At 46.2% G+C, this 16,014-nt stretch overlaps 3 protein-coding genes across 3 annotated transcripts in view; 1 reads left to right on the top strand and 2 right to left on the bottom strand.

The window, feature by feature from the left end:
• CEP89 (centrosomal protein 89) overlaps positions 1 to 3,822 on the bottom strand; it is a 75,033-nt gene extending 71,211 nt beyond the window's left edge. Inside the window, exons 1-2 of the mRNA XM_021701065.1 lie at positions 3,736 to 3,822; positions 1,626 to 1,732 (exon numbers count right to left, since the gene is read on the bottom strand). Coding sequence (XP_021556740.1) covers positions 1,626 to 1,732; positions 3,736 to 3,774 — 146 coding nt within the window. The 5' untranslated portion in view covers positions 3,775 to 3,822. The remainder of the gene's footprint in view (positions 1 to 1,625; positions 1,733 to 3,735) is intronic.
• Positions 3,823 to 4,479: 657 nt separating this feature from the next.
• FAAP24 (FA core complex associated protein 24) lies at positions 4,480 to 7,117 on the top strand. The gene is made up of 4 exons (XM_021701096.1): positions 4,480 to 4,585; positions 4,699 to 4,838; positions 5,026 to 5,178; positions 6,574 to 7,117. Exons 1-4 carry the CDS (start codon positions 4,480 to 4,482, stop codon positions 6,847 to 6,849), a joined length of 675 nt encoding a protein of 224 aa, XP_021556771.1. The 3' UTR covers positions 6,850 to 7,117.
• Positions 7,118 to 8,914: 1,797 nt separating this feature from the next.
• The window catches only part of RHPN2 (rhophilin Rho GTPase binding protein 2), a 60,340-nt gene continuing 53,240 nt past the window's right edge, over positions 8,915 to 16,014 (bottom strand). Inside the window, exons 14-15 of the mRNA XM_021701036.1 lie at positions 15,847 to 16,002; positions 8,915 to 10,274 (exon numbers count right to left, since the gene is read on the bottom strand). Of these exons, the coding sequence (XP_021556711.1) occupies positions 10,014 to 10,274; positions 15,847 to 16,002 (417 nt within the window). The 3' untranslated portion in view covers positions 8,915 to 10,013. The remainder of the gene's footprint in view (positions 10,275 to 15,846; positions 16,003 to 16,014) is intronic.

Genomic DNA, 16,014 nt, shown 5'->3' with positions numbered 1-16,014 from the left:
GGTAGGAATTACAAAGGAATATGGTATGCCTCCTGAGAAAAAACACTTTGAAATATTTTTAGTGTTTGTTTTTTCCATAAGTACCATGTTGCTAACAAGAAGAGCCGTTTATTAGTGTTTACCCCGAGCCGAGGACTGTTATAAGTCGGAAGGAAACCTGAGGGGATGATGGATATGTTTATTATCTTGATTGTAGTGATGGTTTCATGGATGTAAACATATGTCACAACATGATGCGTTTCAAATATGTACAGTTTATTGCTAAGTCCATCATACCTCAGTAAAACTGATTTAAGAAAGAAAAGACTGTTAAAGTCAAAAATAATAACAATATATTGTGGGATTTATAACATGGAATTAGAAGGGGCAACAGTAACACGAAGGATGGGAAGGAGGAAACGGAAGTAAATGGCTGTAGGATTCTTACACTATTACGCTACCCATAAAGCGCAGTAACATCTCAGTTTAATTTGAACACCATTTCCTACAAATAAAAAAAATGTAGAAATACACCACATTTGCCAAAGCCTTGTGGACTGTTTTTGGCTTATAAACATTATAATCCAGGAAGATATTTTTGTACAGCAGAGGAGACAAGAGGTCTTCTAATGAACCTACAGCATGCTTGCTATGAAATGAAATGTGTTGGTTTTCCTGCTTGAGGATGGAAGGTAAACCTAACCATCTTGCTATCACTGCGGCCACATAAACATGGAAGCCCTAAAGACACAGAGTTAGGGTTGGTCACACAGACACTGAAGAGGTGGACAGACAGACCCACAGGTGTACAGCTGTGAGACTTCGGACCAATGCATGACACTTGGGACCGAGCTAGAGAGGCCAACAAGACCTCTCTCAGAGGGTCGTTGAGAGGACAGAATGAAATCATGCTTCTGAAGGACTTACACAACAGTCCTTGGCTCGGGGTAAACATTAATAAATGGCTACTCTTGTTAGCAACAAGTGTTTTTCTCAGGAGGCATACCATATTCTAGTTTCAAAGAACACTAAAACAAAGGAACTACCTGTGCATGAAATTCATTCTTACTGTCAATTCATTGATAAGTGTCAAGCCCAAGCCATGTATCCATGTGTTTTATGGATAAAAAACAGTCTAAAATTCTCCTGTGTCTAAGCCCTTAGAAGGCACAGGCAGGGGTGTTAGGTATAAAAGAAAGCCAGTTCTCTGATGTTGGGAGCATCGGAAGATGGGGGAATCCCAGGCCCTGGAGAGTGAACATCCTTCTTCCTTCCTACCCAGAATCTGGCTTTAGGCAACTGGCAGTCATTCAGAAGTTTCTGAGTATAGCCACTCTCTAGGCACTAGCCATTATTCACACCTACTAGAGAATCAGCTCTTTTAAAAGGCAGACTTGTATTTCAAAAGAAAATTCTGTGCATAATTCAAATTCCTTTCAACATACTATGAACCTATATACTTGGGCTTTAATGCTTTATATCTGGAAAACTACTAATCGCCTTCAATTATGAAATGGGCAAACTCCATACACCTGAAAGGGACAGATCATTATCCCACAGAGAAACCATATTAAGTGCTTCATTATGGAACCATGATAAGCATTTCGAAGGACGTGAATCTAACGGCCTGTTCACCTGAGACTCACCTTGGTCTCTCTGGAGAAGGGTTGGGGCTGCGGGGAGGAGGTGTGCGGGGCACAGCCGGCTTCGGTGCGATGCTGGCTGCAGGTAGAAGGCCATGGATGATGTGTTTCTGCACAAATGAAACCCAGCAGCGTCACTGGTGTATGGGACCACCTGGGTCTTGTCACCACCCTGCTCAGGGCCTGAAAGGGGACACCTGCACTGGCCACCCAGGGATCTAACCCCACCAGGAACCTAGTCCTCCCCCTGCCATCCCCAATTCCTATCTGGCCAGGCAAGTATGCCCACCCAGGGAACACCACTGCAGCTGCCCATTGTGGGGAACCTCTCATCCTTCCCTCCTCAGACAGGCTTCCCTGACCATCCCCCAGAGTCACTCTCTGGGACCTCCAGTCTCACAGCACCACCCCAATGACCCTACTCCCGCACACGCTACCCCACCTGCAGAATGGAAGCTTCCCGAGAGCAGGCAACCTTCTTGTCTTTATCAACCCTGGAACTCAAGCACTTCCCCACTACTCCACACTGTGTAGAAGCTTAATGAAGATTTTAGACAGTTTACCTCAAAGATGCAGAATAACGAAAACTAGTTCCTACACACAATGAAAATCAGAGAATCTGGCTTTAGGCAATTGGCAGTCATTCAGAAGTTTCTGAGTATAGCCACTCTCTAGGCACTAGCCATTATTCACACCTACTAGAGGCAAAACACCAGGACTGCAATGAAGAAACCTTGTCTTCATCGACAAGGTAATAGAATGTGGAGGGAAAACACCCAAGTACTTATCACGTAACACAGAATTATGGAAAGTGCCAAGGGAAAGATAAAAACAAATTTGGTGCTGGGATGGCACAGGGAGGGAAGGGCTCCTCCAGGTCTGGGGGCCAGCAAGGGGACCTCTAACGTCCCGCTGGAAAAAAATCACAGAGGCATTTAGACTGGGTCATCAAAGATGGCCACTGCTCTCACATGTGGGAAATGAGGTGGAAAAGCATTCTAGGAAGAGGGAACAGCATGAACAATGGAAAGAAGCAAGACAGTAGTGGCAGTGTTCTAGAACTAACAAGTATTCCAGTTTGCTGGAATATAGAAGCGTCTGAGGAGAGGCTAGAAGAATGCGCTGGGGGTAAGAATGGGGATTGTTCCCATTTAAGAGTTTTTATACGTGACTAAGGAGAACCTGTGGCTTAGTGAGGAACACCCACCGAAATTGGCCCCTGGAAAGGCTCATCAGGCAGTGGTAGGCATGAAATTGGGAGTAGGCGCCTACAGTGTCAGAGTGGCTATGATAAGGTTGGAGGAGAGCATTCCAGGCAGAAGGGATAGCAAAGGCCTAAACGAATAGAAGAAATGGCTGGAGTGTGTGGCTGTTGGAGGCACTGGGTTTTAAGGAGCGCAGCAGCACGATCAGATGTCCAATTTAAGAGGCGCTTAAATTGGCTGGGTGGCTCAGTCGTTAAGCGTCTGCCTTCGGCTCGGGTCATGATCTCAGGATCCTGGGATCGAGCCCCGCACCAGGTTCCCCGCTCAGCGGGAGGCCTGCTTCTCCCTCTCCCACTCCCCCTGCTTGTGTTCCCTCTCTCACTGTGTATCTCTCTGTCAAATAAATAAAATCTTAAAAATAAAATAAAATAAAAGAATCCCCCTGGCTGCCATGTGGAAAACGGTCCTAGGAGAAAGGCAAGACTGGAAGCAGAGAAACAGTGGGGAGCTGCTGCAGCAGCCAGGTAGATGCTGGAAGCCAGGGTAGGGGCGGGAACAGCTGCTGGTTATATTTAGTGGGTAGAATCTATGGAACTTGGCTGATGGGGTTACGCGGTGGGTAGCGGAGGGAGGACTCAAGAACGACCTGCCACTGGGGGATATTCAGCAGTGGAGTAGGTTTGTGCGGGCAGGAGTGTTCCCCGACACCGGAGCAAACGTTGCAGGGGAGACAAAGCGACTCCTGTCTCACTGAGGCCGACCCTGGGATAGAGGATGTTTTAGAACACAAAAAAATCAGGGCTTCTCGAGGGGAAAACAACTTCCTTTTGTGCTGCCACCTGGCCTCAACCTCAGGCCAAATCCCAACCCCCCCCCCTTTTAACTCCTGGCCCCCCGGATCTACTTACAAACTGGCTCTTGCGGCCCCTGCGAAACCGCTGGAGCATCCTTGCTGCAGGGAGTGGCCGAACCAGGGCTGGACCGACGTGCAGATATCCCCCTAGGCGAGGACCGCTCCCTAGAACCTGAGCCCCTCCCGCTGGCTTAGCCCCAGACGCTTTTTCTACGCAATGCACTTCGCAACAACCTCGTCTTCTATTGGCTCTGCTTTCGCTTCGACCAATCAGAGCTAAGGTTACTCCGCACCCGTCGCTCTTGGCAACCAGCGGTCCCCCCCCATTCAAATTCCTCCTGGGCGGAAACAGTGTGTAGTCCGTTCTCTTATTGGCCAGTTCAGGTGTCGATCTCTGACGCCATAGCCTATCTAGCGCCGTGGGAGGTGGAGGGCGGGCAGGTTGAAAAATTGGCAAGCGCACCGGAGGGAAACCGGAAGTGGCGGGCCGCGGGTGAAAGCTCAGGATCCTCTGGCAGGGGCCCAGGTGGGGTCCGGGCTGGCTCCGGACCAGACAGAGCAGCCGTGCCGCAGACCGGGCGGGGGTACCAGGAGCCAGCAGGTGACGAAAATGAGGGACGCGGCTACCAGGACGGGAATCTCCTGGGTCTTAGACTTTGGCAAATAATTCAGTCTTTTAAAGACACTGCAAGCGGGTTCCTGCCAGAGAGGCCCGGACTTCGAGGGGAGCCTGGGGCGGTGTGCGGGAGAGCCTGCTCGAATGCCGTCTTCTGTTTTCCTTATTAGACCGAGGCCGCCGATGGCCAGGAACCCCTCTGAGAGCACCGGCCCCATGCACGTGCCTTTTGGGCATGTTGTGGCCAACGAGAAGTGGCGCGGGTCGCAGCTCGTGCAGGGGATGCAAGGTCGGTGGGCTGCCCTTTGCATAAGTCCTCTTCTAAGCTTTTTCAAAACGTGCTACCTACTGTCCCCTTCACCCAGAGCTCACGGAACTCCTTTTTCTTGTCTGTGTTCTAAGGGAAAATTAAAATCGTTTTTGAGGATGGCCTGACACCGGTAGATTTTTACTTGTCAAGCAGATCTTGCATTCTTTATGTCACCGAAGCTGATTTGGTGGCCGGAAATGGCTACAGGAAGAGGCTTGTTCGGGTTAGAAATGTAAGTACTGAATTGAAGACACTGAAACGGAAAATTGACTTCCATCCGCCGCCTCCTCCATCCTCTGGAATAATTTATATACAACCATTAGCCATTCCAAGCATTCTTGGACTGATAGCTTTCTTAAACTGGAAGGTTGTTTTGTTACAAAATGGTTTACTGTTTGGGTTTTTTTCTTCCTTTGAAGTCCAGTAATCTTCAAGGGATTGTAATAGTTGAGAAAACGCAGATGAGTGAACAATACTTTTCGGCCATACAGAAGTTTACGGTGCTGGACCTTGGGATGGTGTTGCTTCCAGTGGCCAGCCAGATGGAAGCATCCTGCCTTCTCATCCAGTTGGTAAGTACTGATTGCTACTCTGCTGCAGGAGCCCTGCCTTACCGACTCTCACCTGACTTCCTGGATCTTTCACTGCTGCTGCTGCCCTTGCTACAGTTGCAATCCATCAGTCCTGTCTACAGTATTCCTCACTTATCTGTGGTCAGCTGCAGTCCAAAGCACATGATCCTTATTTATTTATTTATTTATTTATTTATCTATCTATCTATTTATCTATCTATCTATCTATCTATCTATCTATCTATCTATCTATCTATCTGAGAGAGCAAGGGCACAGGCGGGCAGAGAGAGAGAAACAGACTGCTGAGCAGGGAGCCTGACGTGGGGCTCGATCCCAGCATCTGGGATCATGACCTGAGCCGAAGGCAGACACTTAACCAGCTGAGCCACCCAGACACCCGGCAGATGATCCTTTTTTGAATGAAAACAAAAACAAAAACCTGATTCTCCATTGTCTTCACTGATTATTCATCTTGGCTGGGCTTTAGAATTTCCTGAGGAACTTTTAAGAACAGCGATACAAGAGCCTTACCTCAGACCAATTAAAAATCAGAATGTCAGGATAGGGCCTTAAGCATCAATTAATGTTGTGTTGTTGATTTTAAATTTCCCTTTTGATGTGCAGCTAGGATTGAGAACCAAATTGAAAAATGAAGGAGCCCCATGTTGTTCATAGATCACTCTTCCTTCTCCGCGGCATCCCTTGCTTCATTGTTCCTAACTTCTCCTGATGTAATGCTGTCTATCGTCTGCCTTCCTATATCCACCACTAACTGAAAACCGGATTTCTCCTTTGATAGGCAAGCTCTATCCAGGTCCTGTACCAAGCAGGTCCAGTTTAGTTTTAATTTAATCCCATACTGGGTGCCTGGGTGGCTCAGTCAGTTAAGTGTCTGCCCTCCACTCAGGTCATGATCCCAGGGTACTGGGATCGAGTCCCACATTGGGCTCCCTGCTCAGCAAGGAGTCTGCTTCTCCCTCTGCCCCTCCCCCCTGCTTGTGTGTGCGTGCTTGCTCACTCTCTCGCTCTCTGTCAAATAAATAAATAAAATCTTTAAAAAAAAGATTTAATCCCATACAACTGAATTGTTTCTTAGTGGGCCACAGGAACATGTTTGAATTCCTCAGAGTATGTTTGCATTGCTTTATCCTAAGCATTCTGAAAATCCAAGTTTTAATAAATTGTTCTCTTAGTCCTTTGTGTACTCATATGGTTCATCCTTCAATAATTTTGCTGATGCCTGAAAAATTATATTCATGGTGTATGAAAACATTTGTAGTGGTAAGTCAAGCTGGACCAAATGGAAAAGGCAAAACTAAATTTCCATAAATTTTTAAGAGAACGGCCAGTCCTCTAGAGGGCGCTCACGTGCTTTCCCTTTACCATTGGTTTAGGTTCAAGAACAAACCAAAGAGCCCAGTAAGAACCCTTTCCTCAGTAAGAAACGGGCTCAGATCCCTGAGCTATCCCTCCTTCGAACTGTGCAACAGATCCCAGGAGTTGGAAAAGTTAAAGCTCCCCTTCTGCTTCAGAAGTTCCCAAGTATCCAGCAACTAAGTAATGCTTCCACCCGAGAACTAGAGCCAGTCGTGGGACAAGCCGTAGCGCAGCACGTTCAAGCGTTCTTCACACGGCCCAGCTGGGACCGCAAGCTACCGGATCTTGTTTGATTTTCATATTTAAAAATGGAGAACAAAGACTTTCCTGCCGCAGCACCTAATGAGTGACTGGGTGAGGCCTACACGGAAGCTGCCAGTTGCCCTGCCTTGCTCTCTGGGTTGGGGCGTTTAAGTTAGTGGGGCTCCCGATAGCCCGGCCCTCACTTTACTAGTGGAAGAGGAGGTGTGGAGGGCACGCCTGTCCATACAGCATGTGACTCTTGATCTCGGGGTTGTGAGTGAGCCCCACCTTGGGGGTAGCAATTACTTAAAAAACAAAATCTTAAAAAACAAAAACAAAAAAACAGGGGCCCCTGGGTGGTGCAGTCAGTTAAGTGGGCTCAGATCATGATCTCAGTTTTGAGATCAAGCCCCGCATTGGACTCCATGTTTAGCATGGAGTCTGCTTGGGATTCTCCCTCTCAAAATAAACAAACGGGCACCTGGTGGCACAGTCGTTAAGCGTCTGCCTTTAGCTCAGGTCATGGTCCCACGGTCCTGGGATCGAGCCCCATGTGGGGCTCCCTGCTCACCGGGAAGCCTGCTTCTCCCTCTCCCACTCCCCCTGCTTGTGTTCCCTCTCTCGCTGTGTCTCTCTCTCTGTCAAATAAATAAATAAAATCTTTAAAAATAAAAATAAACTAAATCTAAAAACAAAAACGAAATCTTTAAAAAAAGAGAGAGAGGGCCCATGGGGACCTTCCTAAGACAGTTGAATAAGGGACTCTCAAATTCAACAAAAAGCCGGCCGGGGCATATTGCCCTGTGTCTATCATGGAAAGGTCTAATCAAATTTCAGGAGGTAGATGTGACCATCTAAAGGAAACAAACCTACAATGAAGCGCTGTGCTGTGTACCATAAACCCCTTGTTCCTGGTGGCAGAGCCTGTGTTCTTGCAATGTGGTCTTAATATTACTGTTTTGAGGGTGTTGCCAGTGTAAATAAACAATTGTACTGCCTTTTATCTTCCTTCCTTCCTCCCTCCCTCCCCCTTCCTGGTAGCAGCACAGTTTGTTCAGTCACTGAGCATGTCTTCTCAACACAGCCTGGAGCTTGGAGTTCCGTTTTAAAGGTAGAAAGCCAGTGTGTATGAAGGAGGAAAAGAATGTGTTTGCCAGTGTATAGCCCAACAGTGGGAAGAGATAGAGGAAAATGGCAGGGCAGATGCATCCAGAGAGGAGAGCCCCGCATGGGGATGAAAAGGTAGTCAGCCACTCAAAAAAGAAATGCACTTAGCCACTTTGGAAAACAGTATGGAGGTTCCTCAAAAAGTTGAAAATAGAGCTACCCTGTGACCCAGCAATTGCACTACTGGGTATTTACCCCAAAGATACAAATGTAGGGATCCAAAGGGGTACGTGCACCCCGATGTTTATAGCAGCAATGTCCACAATAGCCAAACTATGGAAAGAGGTCCATCGACAGATGAATGGATAAAGATGTGGTGTATATATACACAAAGGAATACTACTCAGCCATCAAAAAAAAAAAAAATGAAATCTTGCCATTTGCAATAATGTGGATGGAACTAGAGGGTATTATGCTAAGCGAAATAAGTCAGACAAAGAAATACCATTTACTTCGCTCATATGTGGAATTTAAGAAACAAAACAGGGTCATAGGAGAAGAGAGGAAAAAATAAAATCAGAGAGGAAGACAAACCACAAGAGTTTGTCTTAATCATAGGAAACAAACTGAGGGTTGCTGGAAGGGAGGGGGTGGGAGGTGGGGGGATGGGGTAACTAGGTGATAGATATTAAGGAGGGCACATGATGTAATGAGCACTGGGTATAAGACTGATGAATCACTGACCTGTACCTCTGAAACTAATAATACATTATATGTTAATTAACTGAATTTAAATTAAAAAAAAAAATGCCCTTAAAGATGCCATATGTTTTCAAAGATACTAAGGTAATTTGAAACCTCTGTAAGTGCTATTTTGTGAAATGTTAGTCATTATAAAAGACCAAACCATAAGAACATTTTGTGCATTAGGGTAGAAACAATTTGAAAGAGGAGTGAAATAAGTAGGAAAAAAGTGGAAAAAAACAAAAACCAAAAAAAACCATTAACTCAGGCAAATGAATATGTTTATTTAAATATTTATACAAAATGTCCCTAACAGTAGTGGATACACTTTCCCAAATATGGTTGCTTCCCTTTTGATATTGCACACTAGAAAATATTTACGTTCTTGTTAATTCTCAAAAATAGATTACAATGCTATTTTTTTTTTAACTATATAACTTGTACTATGTCAACCATGAATCTTACAAGAATCACGGCATCATCCACCTTATGTCAAGAGAAATTGACAGTAAGAATGTCATTTTAAAAAGTCAAATAGAGCTTTAAACTAGAATCATTTACATCTTTACCTTATAAAATGTTTCTAACCCATCTTAAAGACTCTTAAAATATATAATTACGTATTTTCTACTTTAAACAAAAATGTTTTGAGTATCAAACAGCATATTGTCTACCTTGTAGATAGCATCCCCATCTAACACTGCCACTGTGTTAGCAACTTGTAAATGACATCAGACTAGAAGCAACACTGTTCCTAAATTGTGTGTGGTTTTTTTTGTTTTGTTTTTATCTGGTAAGTTATGACAGATTTGTCACTAGACTTTATCTGGCAATAGCATTCATATTATGTAGAAATAATCGTAAAATCTTATCATTTTAGGTTCATGAATTCCCCTTAGGAAGCAGTTCTTTGGAACATTTCTTAATAATACTAACTTAGTAATATAACTAAATCGGTATAGTTCCTTGACCTGCCTTAATTTGGGGTCATCTGAATTCCGAGTTAAGGAATGATCTATTACCCAAGGCTAGAAATGATTACAAGTAGGACCAAGAGAGGGAACCCTATTTAATTCTGATAGAAACTACAAATCGTCACTGCAGCCGTTAAAAATAGCCACATTTTCAACACCGTTCTATTTACAATACTTTATATAATAAATAACTTGCAGCAATATGGTGACACTCCCCAATTTCTTGAGGTTTCTTGTTACTTTCATTCATGAAGACCTACCAATTGTGAGTTTACCCAGTGACAAAATGGGATTTGCGAATATTTAGAAATTTTCCACTGTGGCACAAATAGGAAGGCCTGGTCAGCACCGGAGACATCTGGGGCCTGGACGTTTTTTGTTTCCTCACATTAGTACAAAGAACTTTCGGAGTTGAGAAGGCTGAAGGGAGAGGGAAGCTTCTTCTTGACTTGAGGCCTCGCAACCCCAACTGACGGGAGGCACAAGGTGCTGGCCGACTTCTGTCTGTTCTTGTTGGTGCCCCAACTCAAAAAAGAAAGCTTCTTCGAGATTTTCTTGGTTTTATCAGTTTTATCATCATCATCTATGGCTAAACAGATCATGGAGTAGGTTTTCTGCATTCCCACAGAGTATGTTGCACACTTATTATGCTGCACATGGGAAAGACGAAAAACGGTGTTAGAAGTCCTCAAGATAGCTGATAAGTGACTGCAAAGTCTGAGGCTCACATTTTGCACTTACAGCATCCTTTTTAAAATTAAGTTGATATAATTCTGGAACTCGAGTGAATTAACGCTTACATAGAATTCGGTTCTTAAAAACAAGGACAATTTTTAAGGAATAGACTCAGTAGTAGTAATTTAGGCTAGCAGTAGGACTCGCTTTTTAAGGTTCTTATTCTATTTGTAAAAATAATGCTCATGCTCAACAATATGAAAATACATATACTAAAGAGTAGGGCATCCCTCGCACCTTGACTTCCAGGCCTTTCCCCTGAAGGAAGCACGATTACTATTCTGCTTTTATTTTTTTAATTTTTAAAAAAAATTTATTTATTTATTTATTTGAGAGCGAGAGAGAGCAGGAGCATGGGGGAGGAAACGAGGGAGAGGGACAAGCAGACCCCCCACTGAGCACAGAACCTGATGCAAGACTTGATCCCTGGACCCTGGGATTCTGACGGGATTGTGGCCTGAGCCAAAGGCAGATGCTTCACTGACTGAGCCACCCAGGTGCCCTCTGTTACACTTTTAGAGATGATGTTCCGATCCAGGTATTGATGTGTGCATAGGTATACGTCACCGTTTGTCTTTCCCGAAAAGGAAGACACTACACACTGGTCTGCCTCTTGCTTTCTTCACTTAATGAACATACCTTGGATTTCAGTCCATGCCAGTAGGTACAGATCAACTTCATTCTCTTTATAGACAATATGGAATCTGTGGTGAGGATACTAGTAACCTTTCCCCCCTATCTTTTAAACTGAGGAAATATACATAACCTAAAATTGGCCCTTTTAACCACTGTCAAGGGTACAGTCCAGTGGCATTAAGTACATTCAACTGCTGTGCAGCCATCACCACCGTGCACCTCCAGAACTTTCTCCTTTTCCCCAGCTGAAACTCTTTGCCCAGTGAGCACTACTATTAACTTTTAAAGGATCGTGTAGGGTTCAAATAGGAAAGCTGCAGATACTTTTCCAGAATCTTCCATGTGGGTTATCCCCTGCTTCCAAGGTTTGCCTAACATTGGAGTTGCTTTGTTCACCAAATGTTTACTGAACATCTACTATGTTCCAGGCACCGAAACCAGGCCTTTAAATATACGTACTACATATCTAAAGTGGTGGGGGATGATAGTCATCATAGAAATCAAGGCATTTGAGAGGTGGGACAATAAAGAAGGGAAGGGGTATTCACTCTAAACTGTCCCTCTCGAGTCTGGATCCTTTGGATGAAGATGTCTCTTCCTTTTCTATAAAACTGCCATTTACTCCCAGCATACTCTACAAGACATGCATGCGCGCTCCCATTAAAAACAATAATAAATAGTCCTGGATGTAGATTTCATGCCTGCAAACACTTTTCAACCTTAACCTGCTTAAAGTCCATTATGCATCTTTATGACCATTCTCTTATAAATACCCTCGATCCTCTCCCATACTTCAACCAGCGAATACCAAGTCTAGTTAAACTCCACCCTCTGCCTCCCCCCAGGCCTGTACCCAAAGGGCTGCACGTTACTGGGGGATGTTTACCAAGCCGACGGGTCTCCCTTGAAACCCTAACCCTGGCCTCAAACCTCTACAGGGCACCTCATTACCTGGTACTCCTAAGGTTGTCCTAGTAAATTCATTCTTTCTCTCCTAGATGTCTCCTTGAAGCCCCACACATGTCCTCCTGATAGTACTGTGCTATACTTAATAGCATCTGTTCCTAAGGACAAATCCTTCTGTGTGCCTGATTCTCACTCCCTCCTCCCGGTATGTCCTCCATCCTGCACTCCTGCCTCCCCGACCTTTACTGTGTTATTGATACCCACACATACGCACACGACTACCACCACCACCCTTGAAAAGCTTCCCTTTTCCCTATGTCCCCCTCCCAGCTCATGCCTCCATGTCTGCTCCCTTCCTGCCACTCCCTTTTTTCTTGTCCTCAAGCACCATGCTCCCCATTACCCATTCTCCAAATAATCCAGGCACCCCTCTGACTCACAGCAATAGGGAGCCCGGTTTGAGAGCCTGGCACTCATTCCACTCTGTACAAATGAGGAAACAATCCTGGGGGGGGTACTAACTTGCTGAAGGCCACACAGCTGGTTTCCAGCAGGCAGGGCCCAATTCCAGGCCTGGGGTCTCTCCGCTACATCAGCAGTATTCCAAACGTGCCCCATGGAGGAGTGCTGGGGGTCCCCACCGCAATCCAAAGACTGTGGAGCAGATCATCTGTTCAGCTAGGTCCCTGGGCTTTATCCTCATTATCTGGTTTTGTTTGGAGCAAAGGCCCAGCAGTTAAAAACTCGGCGCTCGGTTGCCACTGTCTAAGGCCTCGCTGGGTGACAAGAATAACCCTATCATGGTTATTATTACACCTCTTGTGAAAGACACATATCCCATGCTAGGCACCACATCGCCATCTTCCTGCAGCTCAGAACCAGTCCCTGATGCCCATGATCACCACGGGCGATAAAGCCAGGATTCCTTTTCACGCAGTCTGCATCTAGAAAGTTGCTTTCTACGTCTACCTCAGCTCCTTCACAAGCCTGGCTCCAAGTTATTACAGAATGGAAAGACAAACCTTTCTCCTTGTAAAGCCACACCATGTGCTGGGCAACACACACATGCGCGCGCCCCAACCCTCTGGTCCTGAGCCCAGCTCTTTTATTTATCCTGCTTTTGGACAACCTTTTGTTTTTGGTTGGGACCCTGATCCCTTGCCCAGCAATTCTATAGATTCTGCCCCTAAAAATTCCATTTCTCAATGATCCCTTCCCCCAAGATGCTCTGTGAGTCCGACTTCATCTTCTTTCATTTTTAAATGGAGATATAATTCACATACCTTAAAGTTCACTATGTTAATACCACTCCGTGGCTTTGAGTCTATGCGGAGTTGTACAAGCACTACCACCACCTAATTTCAGAACAATTCTTTCCCCTCCCAAAGGAAACCTTAAACCCATCAGCAGTTACCCCCCAATTCCCTGACCCCCCAAGTCCCTGGCAACCTCTACTCTACATTGTGCTTCTATGGATAAGCCTGTTCTGGACATTTCTTATCAAAGGACTCACACGATCCATTCACTTTCCAGGCCTCTCTCATCAGAGTTGTTTCCATCTCTCCATGGAAAGTGTCCTTTTGTCCTGCTGTCAAATATAATAAACACAACTCCATCTCTTAACTGTACTCTACACAACCGACCGTTTTCTCTTGGCAGGATTTTCTTCTCTCGATTCCAGAAGCTTCTTTTTATCCTCTCTAAATGCCGCTCCGCAACTTCCTTTGCGCCTACTTCTCTTCTAACTGACCTCCAGATGCTTGCGGTGTCTCCAGGTTGAGTCCCTGACCCTCAGCCCCTCGTAGGTAATTCCATTTACTCTCTTACAGCTTTAAATATCATCTCTGTGTTGGTGATTCTCTGATGTTTATTTCTAGCTCTGACTTCTCCCTTGAACTGAAGATGTGGACATCCAGCTGCCTACTTCACATTACATTTGGGCGTCTAACATCATGTGAAACATTCACGGTACAACTCTGTTTCCTCTCTCCTCTCCCTCCCTCGCCCTCTTCCCCATCATTACAAAAAACGGTGCCTTCGTTCAAGCCCAAACCCGAGGAGTCATTTTTCTCTCCAGGATGTTTTTTACACAAATCATCTACAAACCTCTGTCAGCTCTACCTCCAAAACCACATCTCGGGCACATGCACCTCTCTCTCCCTCCACCGTCACCCGCCCTAACGTCAGCTGCTAAGCTCGCTGGCCCAGGCACCTGCCCTAGCCAGCTCCCGCTCCTGCTGCCCAGCCAGCCTCCAGGCAACAAGACGTAAGACGTCCTTCTGAAATAAACATCATTCCCCTTCTCGAGAGGCTCAATGGCTTCCAAACTCCCACCGCTGCCTATGAGGCCCTACCTCCCTCCCACCTTGCTTCCTGTCACTCCCTCCCTGTCACCATGTTCCAGCTGGAAGGCCTTCTTTCAGATCCTCCCACAGGAGAAGCTTCTTCCTGCTACAGGGACTCTCTGCACCTGTTGGTCCCCCTGCCCAGAAGGCTCCTCTTGCGCCTCCTCAAATGGCGGGTTCGACCCTGTCACTCGTTGTTTCGGTACAAGCCCTCTCTAGAGGAGCCTCTCCTGCCTCCAGACGTTCTTCGCTTTTTTGGGTGTTTTTTAAGATTTTATTTATTTGACAGAGAGAGACACAGCGAGAGAGGGAACACAAGCAGAGGGAGTGGGAGAGGGAGAAGAAGGCTTCCCGCGGAGCAGGGAGCCCGATGCGGGGCTTGATCCCAGGACCCTGGGACCATGACCTGAGCCGAAGGCAGACGCTTAACGACCGAGCCACCCAGGCACCCCAAAGATTTTATTTATTTATTTGACAGAGAGAGACACAGCGAGAGAGGGAACACAAGCAGAGGGAGTAGGGGAGGGAGAAGCAGGCTTCCCAATGAGCAGGGAGCCCGATGCGGGGCTCGATCCCAGGACCCTGGGACCATGACCTGAGCCGAAGGCAGACGCTTAATGACTGAGCCACCCAGGCGTCTCCCACCTCCAGACGTTCTGTCACGTTACACATCGTATTTTCTGTACTGTACTTATCAGAATCACAACCACGTATTTGCGTATTTAGTGCCCGCTCTATGGGGGCAGGGACCGCATCAGACTAGATGAACCATAGCTCTAACACCAAGGGAGGGCCTGACACACACAGATGCTCAGTCACTATCTGTTGAATGAATACATGAGTACCGTTATGGAGGGAAGTGTCTAAGGTACATTCTGTACCATTTCAGTATTTTTTTTTTACCATGAGTACATATTACTTTTGTAATCAAAAAAGAACTTAATCAGGCAGTGCCTGGGTGGCTCAGTTGGTTGACCATCTGACTCTTGGTTTTGGCTCAGGTCATGATCTCAGGGTTGTGAGATAGAGCCCCGTGTCCGGCTCCACGCTTGGCGGGGAGTCCGCTTGGGATTCTCTCCCTCTCCCCCTACTGGTCCCTCTCTCTCTGCCGCTCACTCACTCTCACGCTCTCTCTCTCTCTAAATTAAATCTTCAGGGATGCTGGGTGGCTCAGTCAGTTAAGCATCTGCCTTCAGCTCAGGTCATGATCTCAGAGTCCTGGGATCGATCGAGTCCTGCATCGGGCTCCCTGCTCAGCGGGGAGCCTGCTTCTCCCTCTCCCACTCCCCCTGCTCATGCTTGCTCTCTCTTTCTCTCTTGCTCTCTCAAATAAATAAAGTCTTTAAAAATAAAAAAATAAAATCTTTTAAAAAATTCAGAAAAATAAATCAAGTGGTTCTTTCATCTACAGCATTTTTTTTTACAGTTTTCCAATGATCTCTGGCCCCAGGTGAGCACATTCCAGCAAGGACGAGCTCAGGAGTCCAGTCGTCAGGTCACCAATGCAGGCAGGAGGTGCAGGGCCTGACACACCCCTGGGGCTGGACTCACGCTGGCCTCACTCTACAACTCTGTTTCCTGCCGGCCTGTCAGCACTCACCATGGACGAGGTGAAGTCCAGCAGGCTCACGATCTTCATCTCCACGCCGTCCCTGCCACACGCCTTCAGCAGCCTCATGACCTCGCTCACCGTCAGCCACTTGCAATCCACGTCTTGAATGGAAACGATATAATCCCCTTCCTCGGCCCCTGCCAGCTACAAACGTAG

This window comes from Neomonachus schauinslandi, chromosome 16 (assembly GCF_002201575.2).
Source record: "Neomonachus schauinslandi chromosome 16, ASM220157v2, whole genome shotgun sequence".
NCBI classification, from domain to species: domain Eukaryota; kingdom Metazoa; phylum Chordata; class Mammalia; order Carnivora; family Phocidae; genus Neomonachus; species Neomonachus schauinslandi.
Note: the sequence above shows the minus strand (reverse complement) of the source record. Positions and strands in the feature narration are given on the sequence as shown.

What these genes read in the sequence shown, in the direction of transcription:
- FAAP24 (XM_021701096.1), top strand. Translation starts at nt 4,480, where the DNA reads ATGGCCAGGAACCCCTCTGAGAGCACCGGCCCCATGCACGTGCCTTTT. An exon ending in GGCTTGTTCGGGTTAGAAAT is followed by an intron (nt 4,839 to 5,025) that starts GTAAGTACTGAA and finishes CTTCCTTTGAAG; the next exon opens with TCCAGTAATCTTCAAGGGAT. An exon ending in CCTGCCTTCTCATCCAGTTG is followed by an intron (nt 5,179 to 6,573) that starts GTAAGTACTGAT and finishes CCATTGGTTTAG; the next exon opens with GTTCAAGAACAAACCAAAGA.